General features: G+C 43.3%; 1 protein-coding gene across 1 annotated transcript in view; it reads left to right on the plus strand.

The window, feature by feature from the left end:
- The first annotated feature begins 4,310 nt into the window (after window positions 1-4,310).
- RUFY3 (RUN and FYVE domain containing 3) overlaps window positions 4,311-12,007 on the plus strand; it is a 94,390-nt gene continuing 86,693 nt past the window's right edge. Inside the window, exon 1 of the mRNA XM_052641738.1 lies at window positions 4,311-4,666. Within this exon, the coding sequence (XP_052497698.1) occupies window positions 4,318-4,666 (349 nt within the window). The 5' untranslated portion in view covers window positions 4,311-4,317. The remainder of the gene's footprint in view (window positions 4,667-12,007) is intronic.

A 12,007-nucleotide genomic window follows, 5' to 3' on the forward strand; every position in this document is an offset into this window, starting at 1 on the left:
TCTACCGAGAAAAGTTATCATTCAGACTTGAAGAAGAGATAGAATTTAACAGACAAGCAATAGCTAACAGAGTTCACCACAACTGGGAAATAGATGGGGAAACAGTGTCAGACTTTATTTTTTGGGGCTCCAAAATCACTGCAGATGGTGACTGCAGCCATGAGATTAAAAGACGCTTACTCCTTGGAAGGAAAGTTATGACCAACCTAGATGGCAATTCAAAAGCAGACACATTACTTTGCCAAAGAAGGTCCGTCTAGTCAAGGCTATGGTTTTTCCAGTGGTCATGTATGGATGTGAGAGTTGAACTGTGAAGAAAGCTGAGCAGCGGAGAATTGTTGCTTTTGAACTGTGGTGTTCAGTCCTGGGTGTTCTGGGTGTTCTTTGGAAGGAATGATGCTAAAGCTGAAACTCCAGTACTTTTGCCACCTCATGCAAAGAGTTGACTCATTGGAAAAGGCTCTGGTGTTGGGAGGGATTGGGGGCAGGAGGAGAAGGGGACGACAGAGGATGAGATGGCTGGATGGCATCACTAACTCGATGGATGTGAATCTGAGTGAACTCAGGGAGTTGGTGATGGACAGGGAGGCCTGGCGTGCTGCGATTCATGGGGTTGCAAAGAGTCGGACACGACTGAGCGACTGAACTGAAATGAACTGAAACCAGCTTTAAAAGAAACCTTAAAGGGACTTCTCTAAGCCAAAAAGAAAAGGCCGCTACTACTACAAATATAAAAAGTATGAAAGAAAATTATCTCACCTACATGTACTGAACATGTGAGAATGGAAAAGGTATTCCATTCAAATGGAAATTAAAAGACAGCTGGGGCAGCAACACCTGTATCAGACAAAATAGACTTTAAAGCAAAGACTGCAAAAAAGGACATTTAGTATGATAAAGGAATCAATCCAACAAGAAGATGTAACAATTATAAATATATATGCACCCAACATAGGATCACCTAGATATATAATGCAAATATCAACATACAAAATGAAAAACTGACAATAATACAAGAATACTAGGGGGAATTTAATACCCACTAGGGGGAATTTTACATCAATTGACAGAACATCCAGACAGAAAATCAATAAGGAAACAATGGCCTTAAATGACACATTGGTACAGATAAACTTAATAGCTATTTATAGAATATTCCTTATGAAAACAGCAGAATATACATTCTTTTCAAATACATATGGGATAGATCACATGCTAAGCTACAAAACAAGTCTCAATAAATTTAAGAAGACTGAAATTTGAAAAGGAATATTATCCCTTCCCAAGTGATATCTTTTTTCCTATCACAGTTCTAAAAAGCTTAGCCTCACTTGGACTGCAAGGAGATCCAACCAGTCCATTCTGAAGGAGATCAGCCCTGGGATTTCTTTGGAAGGATTGATGCTAAAGCTGAAGCTCCAGTACTTTGGCCACATCATGCGAAGAGTTGACTCACTGGAAAAGACTCTGATGCTGGGAGGGATTGGGGGCAGGAGGAGAAGGGGACAACTGAGGATGAGATGGCTGGATGGCATCACTGACTCGATGGACGTGAGTCTGAGTGAACTCCAGGAGTTGGTGATGGACAGGGAGGCCTGGCGTGCTGCGATTCATGGGGTCGCAGAGTTGGACAAGACTGAGCGACTGAACTGAACTGAACTGAAAAGAACATCCATGACATTGATCTTATAAAAGTTTTAATATATTCTGTGTCCATCCTTAAGATCACCAAGGGTTTCAGAAAACCAAACATGAATAACTAAAAACAAAATGCAAATAAAATTGAAAAACACCTTTTGCTTTATTTCACAGCAAAATTAATAGAACTTGATTCTTACAGTGGCTTGGATTTTAAAACAGTATAGGAAGATGTTCACTTCAGAAAGGAGCATCAAGATTAGCCTCATTTTTATAACCTGAGCTTCCCTAAATGTTCCAGCTAACTCAGCCCTATATGTCACTAAACCTTATGTAGAGCTGTGATTATAATATTGATCCAAAAGCTAAAAGCATAAGAAACTAGGAACCTGAATATCATCCACCTTTAAAGAAAATGCTTATAAACAGCGTTGCCTGTAAATTTTAAAGGACTCATATGTCAGCTGATTTTCTATATTCATTGTATATAGAATGTACATGGTGAACTCTTTTAGCTAATTCCTTGTAATTGTTGACATAAAGCATAAATAGAACTGTTTTAAAAGTAAAGAGGCACGAAAGACTCAATATATTGCAAGATTCCATAGCATATCAATGTTTCTAACACCTGTAGGTAACCTGGCTAACTGGAAAGGAGAAAGCTGGTAGTTTAGACTAGATAACATTTTAACATGTTAACTTGGTGACTCCCTTGGCTACAACTGGCCTTTCTCAAAAGTCTGATCTCTTTTCTTCTACCTACAATGGGATTGGTATATATTATTGTTAAATTCTTTACTGAAAAACTGCAAAATATCTTTGTGAAGGAACCTGACAAGAATATGATACTTATAAATTTCTGCATGCAAAAACATGGTAAGAGAGCCAGTTAAGGATCACTTTGTTATACAGAAGAAATGAGCACAACATTATAATCAACTATATTTCAACTAAAAAAAAAAAAGCAGTTAAGAATGGGTAATAAAATATCTGGAATGTTATAGTTTTTATCTTCAAGGTATTATAGTTTATAATTCCTAAAAGGCAATTTTATTTTTTATCAAGACTCCACCCTCAGACTGAAAAGGAAAGGCCCAGCAAATTTCCAAAATGATACAAATAGGATGAAGATGCTTTCCCCCATTTTGTTTTTATTATTGCAGGTTGTATGCTGTTTTAAGAAAATAATAATACATAGTTAATAATAACAATTATTTCACCCTATTCCAGAACAGGAATCCAGGTTCAGAGGACAAATAATTTAAGTAGGCAGTAGTAGCACTGGAATCAACAGGTCAGGAAAATGCCAGAAACTGAAAAACCACTAACTTCTTGAAGTTAGCTTATAAACACCTCTTTTTAAAATGTTTTGTTCAAAAGATTTGTTGATAGTATTAGAAGTCTCACGATAATTTCTTGTAATTTTAAGAGTGATCTTCAGAGAATAACAACAACAATAGAAAGGTTTACTTTCCCTTTCAGAGAGGGATAACTACAGAGGGAAAGGCAGACCAGAGAAAGAAGGAAAACCAGGTGGACAAAATGTTACACAACAGTGATTTTTAATTACGAGTCAACATGGATTCTATGCCAGCATTTTGCAGTCTGAACACAAAGCTAAACAGCTGGGAAATACTCGGGCACGTTCACGGAATCTAGCGTATTACGAATAGCAACAGTAACTGGAAATTGTCTTTATTCAAGAAGGAAATGTTTGTTTATGGGAATTACTGGATCAGTAATCGTTGATTCAGATATTCAAGATAAAGCAACAGTGGCCAATTGCTAGCGAGACACGGGTGATATGAAAGTGAAAACTGTCTACCTGTAATAGACGCTTGTCATATAAATTCTAAGCTGTTTGGTTTAACACGCATTGATGCGCACCCGGAACACCGGAAAACCAGGGAGTTAAAAGTCAAAGCAAATATAAGATTTTTATACAGGGCACATGACAGCGAACAATAGAGGTGGGGGAAGGTGGACACCCACCTCTGGTTTCTCACATAAAAATCTCATAAATCAAAACCTTGAATGAACGGTTCAAGTTATAGTGTGTGCAAGGCAAACCGTACAGTTTAATAAGAGGGTGGGGGGAGCGGGTAGGTTCCTATTTAAAATTAGCTCTCGCCTCTTCTTCAACCCAGATCTTTGTGCCTCCGTGCTACTGATGAAGTTGGGCGGTTACACACACAAGCGCCGCCAGCTATTTCGCCGGGTCTCCCATCGTTCAAGCACCGGGGGTACACACACCTGACCGCTTAGGAGGGCCGTGCCGGGGGCGGGTAAGGACCGGGCTCCGGGCGCCGTCTCCTCCCCCGGGTAGGGAGGGAGCTCAGCGCCGCGGGAGCCGGGCGGAAGGTGGGCACTGGGAAGAGGAGGAGATCGCCCCCTAGGGGAGCCGCGCCGCAGGCCCGGGGCCGGGGCGGGAGGGGCGGGCGGGAGGAGGCGGCCGGTAGGGAGACCGCGCCGTCGGGCGGGGCCGGCCCTCCAGCTGGCTCGGACCCCGGCGGGGCGGGCCGTAGACGGAGCGGCAGGGCCCGGACGCCGGCCCGTAAACCAAGGAGAAAGGGGGCGGCGGCGCGGACGGGACGGGGCGGCGGCTGCCCGCCGTGACCCTCTGCTCCCCCGCCCAGGTCCGGGCTCGAGTCCGAGGCGGCGGCGAAGGAAGGAGCCAGCATGGCTGAGACCTCGCCGCCGCCCACCGCCGGCGCGGAAAGTTGTAGCGAGGAGCCGGCGAGGGGTGGGAAGCAGCGGCCGGAGGAGCCGCGCCGCGCTCCAGCCGGGGGTGCGGACCGGGAGGACGAGGCGGGGCCGCCGCTGGCCTCCCCCGCGGGGCAATCGGAGCCCGGCTCTCCGGTGGCCGCCCCCTTCTTCCTGCTCTACCCGGGCGATGGAGGCGCCGGCTTCGTAGCGCGCCCGCCGCCGCAGCAGCAGCGCTCCTGGAGGACCCCGCCGTCGCCGGGCTCCCCGCTGCCCTTCCTGCTGCTGAACTACCCGAGCGGGGGCGGCGGCGGCGGCAAACACCGTGAGTGGCGGCGGGGAAGGCAGATGCCGGCGGGGAAGGGAGATGCCGGCGGGGAAGGGGGGCCTCGGCCGTGAAGGGCCAGTCAGGCTGCGCGGAGCTCCGCCTCCCGCTGGCTCCCCGGAGCGGAGCGGGGCGCCGGGCCAGCGGGGAAGAAGGGGCGCTGGGGGCGGCTCTCGGGAAGCTCGCGTCCCGGGGTGCAGGGGTGGCAGGGGTGGGGGGGACGGCCGCGGTCCGGGCGCCGGACTGTTTACCTCCGAGTCTCCCCAGGCCGCAGGCTCCCTCCCGGCCTCCCCACCACTCCCCTCCTGGGCCGGGCGTTAGTCCTTGCCAGCCTCCCACGTGCTCGCGGATCGCAGCCCCGGGTTTCGGGTGGGAGTCGTCCCCGGAGGAGTCGAGGAGGGGGCGGCGCCCGGAGCTCGGGCCGCGGGCAGGTCAGCAGGCTGCGGGCTCCCAGCGCCGCGGCCGCCGAGTAGGTGTGGCTGCTGCGCCGCCGCCGCCGCCCGCGTGGCCTCGGTTGGACCACTGAATTTTTTACGAGCGTTCAGTCTACACGCGTAAATATCACAGATCCGTCCTCCCACAGTGGGAAGAGAAATCAGGAACTGTGCGCGGGGTGATGAGAAGGGAAAGTGTGGCTTGGGGAGGGCACCTCTTGGGATGATCTCGTTTGACAGGAAGAGGCCTCCACCTTTTTAAGAACACTGCCACCGGAGCCCTCTGAATGCAGAGGACCCACTTTGTGCTGGATCGGTCCAGAAATGTCTGGCGCTCCTTGCTAGTGAGCGCGGCCCTAGAGTAGGCAGTGTGTACACAAGACTTGCGGGAGTGTGAAGTCTGGTTTAAGACGACAGGATCTTAGAGTGTGAAAATGTGACTGAGGAAACAAGACATGAAATAATTGCCGAAAACTTGGCTTGTTTGAGTTCTGAAAAGGGAGACTTGCCTAAGGCGAAGAGAGAATCAGTCTGTCTGTCTCAGGTCTGTCTCAGAGCTAGAAATTTCTTTTTTAGCACCAAAGCAACAGTTAATGTTCTGCACTGCCAAGAAACCCTGACATTGCCCTTTCTCCCTCTGATCCGTCCCCTAGAAAAAGGTTAACATTAGTTGAATATTTTCTGTGTGCCTGTGGTGCGATGATCACAGTTAACCCTCACATCGCTATAAGTCAGTATGCCGCTTTTTCAGGTGAGGAAGCTGAAAATCAGTGTGTTTAAGTGATTTGTCCTAAGTAACAGTGTGAGAGAAGGAATGAAGTTGACCAGGTTCTTTGCCTACCGAGTCCAACGCTCTTTGAGCGAAGAGCAGACGTCCAAAACTGTGATTGGATGGTTCTTTCCTAAATTAGGGTCCATTGGGTTCACCTAGAGGGAGTCCTTTGTTAGCTTCTCTGTTTTACTTACCTAGAATGGGGGCCAACACTAACCATTGACTAAGAGTCTTAGTAAAATCTTCTTTTGGGTGTTGCAGTAATCCACTATATAACTGATATTGTCAGAAATGGGTCTTTTTATAAGTAGGGGAGGTGAAGGTAAGAATATTCTCAACACTAGTTTTCATTTTCTAAGTAATCTGCGTTCTGATTCTTTAAGCACTGCCTTCTGCTTCCTAAAACTGTATTTTTGTATACTGCTTATTAACCACTCATTATAGAATAAAGATCCTCCTCTCAGTTCTTTGTAACTCTGTGTAACAGTTGTGGTAGAAGCTATAATGTAGAAAAAATTTTCAGTTATTGGCCAGTATCTGTTATGGGCATTACCTGAATTTCAGTTGATTATTTGGATTCCTTCCTCTTACAAGGGCTGACATTTTTTAAAAGTATTTTCAGAAAATTGGGGCCTTAGCTTGATCAAGATCAGCAGTGAGAATTTAAAGCTTAAATTTTGTAACTGTGATTCCTTGGTCTCTACCTTATAATAGGAGATATGTGGCATAATTTGTCCACACATAAAGTTCTCCTGGTCTTAATTTCTGAAATAGTTTATACATGTGTAAATACCCAGAAAAATTATTGGGAAAATATGTGTCCCACTTAACACTTTTTATAGACCAGTCACTGAGGGACAGTTTATATTGTAAAAGATCACTGATACTTAAGTTATTCAACTATACATTATCTTAAAGTGGTTCTTATTTTGTACTGTTTTTATTTTTACCTGTTATTTTAATATATACTTTAGAATACACATACTTAGAAAAAGGAATACCCTAGATATTAATAAAAATACTTCCTTGTTGCTACTCTGTAGAGTCAGTGCAGTATTGCTTTGTGTAATGTACCTGGATATCAGATCCTGGGGTCTTCTGATTCCTCATTTGAGCAACCTCAGACCAACTGTTTTTAAAAGACTTCTCACTTCAGTTACCAGGGCAAGTACTTAGACTCAAACTCAACCTCAACCTAATGAATATTTGCTTCTTGAACACCAAATTTTTAACTCTTGCTAATGTATTTGCCAGAATTGTATACATATACAATAATTTTGACAGGGTGTGTATTAAGGTATTATTTTTTCTTCATTTTAGAAATCTTGACTGTACTCAGAGATTTAAAAAATTAACCTTTACGTTTGTATTTAGGAGCTTTGTTGTAAATGACACCGATGAAGAATAGCAAAAATGTGTGCAGAGGAAGTAGCCTAAACCGTGCAGGAATCATGATATATAAGGTTTCAGTGTAAAATCTTGCAGGATATATGGTCTATAAAATAACTCAATGAGCTTAAATGCAATATGAACCTTTTCTGATGTGCCTTGTCCGATTGTGTCAGATTCTGACTGTGTGCTAACAATCTGCTAAATTTTTATGCTTCTAGCTTTTAAGTCTCAAAATTCTATCATGCCTTTTTTTTAATAAAAATTATAAGTAATACATGCATCTGTTCTTACTCTTTAAATGTTTTATAGTGCAAAAGTACATTGAGCACCAAATAAATTAAAAAGTACATTGAGCACGAAGTGAACTTTCCTCTTGTGGGCCCTCAAGCCCTCCTGTCCCCCGATTTCTTCCATCAACACCATAGTTTATTATCAGAGAATACCACCTTTGAGTTTGGTGAGTTTTCTTCCAGAACTTTTGCAGGCATTCACACAACTGTGTATGTTCATATTTCATGGGGCATTCTCCCCCTTGGTGTATGACTGTTCATTCCAATTTTTCATCAGCTCTCTGAGAAGGAGCTTCTTGCATGCCACAGCCCAATATTTTTGAAACCGAGTCCCCCTAAAACACAATTCTTATGCTGAGCTTATGGTTAAACCCTCTATTGAAGACTTCATTCTCTTTCTTGTCCCACAACTGTTCCCCTCAGGATTAAGGAGTATCAAAGAAAAGGGGCGATTGAAACCAAGCAGGACCCTGTGGGGCCTTTCCAGGCACAAAAGTCATTCTGTGTCCCCCATTTCTTGTTTGTAAAAAAAAAAAAAGCCTTTAGACTCTTAGGCCTTTCCTGAGTGCCAAAGAGCAGACTCAACCCAAGGACAGGTTAATGAAGAGGACAGTAGAGTCACAGGATTCCATTCCTAGTTTCTCCTGAAGGAATATAGATAACAATCTGACACATACCTTTGAATTGTTTTGTAGAAAGTAAGACCCCCACGCAGGTGGAAGATGTCCACCACATGCAGATCTCAAGCATAGTAGACCCCAGACTGGTTGGAACCAGAAAGTTGAGATTCCTGAAACAGAAGCATGTTATCAGCCAATCAGAAGAAGGTTCTTGAGCTGATCATGCATCCTGTGACCCTCTCCTCTTGCTGAAAGCCATCCAGGAGTTCAGGTCTTGTGGGCATGAGCTGCCCATTTTGCTTGTTTGGCATCCTGCAAATAAACCCATACCTTGTTTCAAACACCTGTGACCAGAGTTTGGCTTTCTGTGCCAAGGGCACACCAATAACACTTTTATTTTTATTTTATTTTATTTATTTATTTTTTCTTTCAATAACATTTTTAATGCCTTCCTTTTCCATCTTAACTTTTGAGTTGTCTTGTGGGTAGACAGAATGGACAAGAGATGGCTTCTCCTTCCTTAGTCAGAAGGAAAAGGCACCCCTGCCATCTGCATGGTTATCAGCTTCTGCTGACAGCTCTTTTCCTCTTTCAGCTCTCAGAGCCACCACATACATTTGTGTTTAAGGCAGTGCCATGCAAATAGCCCACATCTCTGCCTTTTTCTCTCTCAAGTACAGCAGTGTACAAAAAGTCACACTCTCATAGAAGCAGTTTTCTTTCTGTATTTGTGTGTGCTGTTTTGAGATGGGAGGAGGGCTAGGAAAGGAATAGAAAGAAGGGAGAAAAAGCCTTGGGGAGGACTGGCAGCGTTACTATGACTACCCACTTTAAAGTTGAGTATAAGTAACAGTAAATGCCTTGGTTGAGCCCTGGAAAGTACAGAGGACGAGGCTTCTAGAAGCATTCAGCTGTTTTTCACAGAGGCACTTTAAGATTCCATGATTTAGGGAAGGAACTTTCATATTTACATATAAAACCAGAAATGTGTATTTAAGGGGAGAAAGTCAATTTTATGTTCCTAGTTTCATACACACATTTACTGTTTAAAGATATGTATATATTATATATGTAAGTGTGCATATATATATTATTTGTATATGTATGTATTCATTGACTTTAGTTTATTCAACATGGATATTTCTATTATTATGTCTCTCTCCTTTTTTCATTGTTCAACAGTACTGTAGAAAACATTATACCTGGTTAGGAGTTGAATACACATTAATCAGTTCATCTGCTTTTTGCTTTTTAAACTTTGAAAAGACAAAAGTACTTTTTCTGGTTTTGCAAATATAGAGGCCTCTGCCCCAAATGCAGAGGTATGAAGGGAAGGGTCTAGCCATGAGAACGGAAGTTTTGCGCATTCACCTCATTAGTAGGTTTTTGCTTGATTTGTGACTTTTAAAAAGAAGCCTTTTGTTATAATCAATGTAAAGCAGTGCCTTTCTTTACAGCCTTGTAATTCACAAATCTATGACCATCAGCTCTTTTCCAACTGTGTTCAGAATGCAAGGAGCCACTTTCTGATCCATTAAATGCTGTTTTGTCAAATGGCAGTTATAAGGACTCATAAGAAAAGGGGGAAAACCTCAGAAATGCAGCATCTTCAGTGTGTAATTGTTTGTAGCTTAGTGACTACCAGAGACCTGTAGTTTAACTCTTGACCTTGCTCAGTTGCTGAGTCCTGTCCGATTCTTTGCGACTCCGTGGACTGTAGCCCGCCAGCCTTCTCTATCCATGGGATTTTCCAGGTAACAATACTGGAGTGCGTTGCCATGCCCTTTTCCAGTTTAGTCCTTAAGAGTATCTATTAATAAATCCCGATGGGTCTTTTCTACACACAGTTGAAATGACCTGGGATCCTGAGCATTTCAGGCACTGGGTTGGGCCCCAGTTCCTGCCTCATGACTAAATTAGTGTCTGGCTCTTGCCTCCTGATGTAACTGTCATCACCGCTGCTGCCTGGACTGTCGCAGTTGTCTCCCCAGCCATCTTCTCCCCTTCTTTTCTGCCTACTTTCTTTTCTTTTACCTGCTCTTCTGGCCTGGCATTATCAAAAAATCCTGTTAGGCTTTTAATGGACAAAGCAACAGTTTCAGAATATTAGATGTAATCTCTGAGCCTTTGACTTTGTTTTGGCTGCTCTGCTAGTGATAATCGTGGGTTCGTTCATTCAGAGTTTTCTTATTTCTTAGTTCTGATCTTAGCTTCAGTTTAGATACTATAGGATCCTTAAAGGCTGTTCATTAGATGGCAAAAATTTTACTGTAGTTCTATAACCCAGACAATTATTATTTTTTTTATTCTCCATACCCAGACAATTATGAATAAAGAACGTGACTAGCAAGATAGTCATGGTACTTGCTGCTGCTGCTGCTGCTGCTAAGTCACCTCAGTCGTGTCCGACTCTGTGCGACCCCATAGACGGCAGCCCACCAGGCTCCCCCGTCCCTGGGATTCTCCAGGCAAGAACACTGGAGTGGGTTGCCATTTCCTTCTCCAATGCCTGAAAGTGAAAAGTGAAAGTGAAGTTGCTCAGTCGTGTCCGACTCTTCGCGACCCCATGGACTGCAGCCCACCAGGCTCCTCCATCCATGGGATTTTCCAGGCGAGAGTACTGGAGTGGGGTGCCATTGCCTTCTCCGAGTCGTGGTACTTAGTGGCTACCATTTCTATGAATAGAATATTTTTATGTGCTAAGCAGGCAGGCAAAAACTTCACATGTATCAGTACTTACCAGTTTGGGGAGTTATATTTATGAGGTATTTCTTAGAATTTCCATCAGATAGAAGAGCCAATACACAAAACTACTCACTTAACAATGAAAGCTGAAAATAAAAAATGGGGAGGAGCAGTGCCTATAGAATTCATACAGGGAGATAGATGGGTGCCACAGATGTTTGTCATAGGAGTATTTGACTCAATCTCTTTAAGTGCCTGATCAAAACTATTACATAAAATAAATTCTGATAGTAACCTTGGATTTAGAAGATTACATTCTGGAGATACTGATTTTTTGGTTTTGGGGAGCTTATCTCAAACATCAACACACATCAGAATCACCTGGAGGTCTTGTTAACAGAGATTTCTGGCCCTGTCCCTAGAAGTGTGTGTGTGTGTGTTTTGTTTTGTTTTCTGTTTTTACTGAGGTATAATTGACATTTTTAATTTTATATTATAGTTGATTAACAATGTTGTGTTAGTTTCTGGTGTACAGCAAAGTGATTCAGTTATACGTATACGTGTATCTGTTGTTTTTCAAAGTCTTTTCCCATTTGGATGATTACAGAATATTGAGCAGAGTTCCCTCTGCTGCACAGTAGGTCTTTGTTGATTATCTGCTATAAATATGGCAGTGTGTACATGTCAATCCCAAACCCCCAATCTAACCCTCTCCCCACCCATCCTCCCTTGGTAACTATTATTGACATATTATGTTAGTTTCAGGTACACAACTTGATAATTCAATATTTGTATATATTGCTTTTTTTTAAACTGAAAGATAGAGAATGAATTCACATTCCTGAATAGTCTGGGTATCCAAAGCTCATGTAGTTAATCACAGTATGCTCCCTCACCAAGGCCTTAAAGAAACCATTTTGGAGAGAGGGCAGTAAAAAAAGTTGCTGGGTGGGAGAGACAGCAGAGGAAGGGTGACAAAGAAAGCAGCTTTTCAGACTGAAAGAATAGTATTGGCCTCAAAACATGTTCACCAGAATGTATTTTGTCTTACATCTTTTCCCTTTGTGACTTTTTAAAAATGTATTTTTAAGTGGAGGATAATTGCTTTACGATATTGTGTTGGTTTCTGCCATACATCAACATGAATC

This window comes from Budorcas taxicolor, chromosome 6 (assembly GCF_023091745.1).
Source record: "Budorcas taxicolor isolate Tak-1 chromosome 6, Takin1.1, whole genome shotgun sequence".
Lineage (NCBI taxonomy): Eukaryota > Metazoa > Chordata > Mammalia > Artiodactyla > Bovidae > Budorcas > Budorcas taxicolor.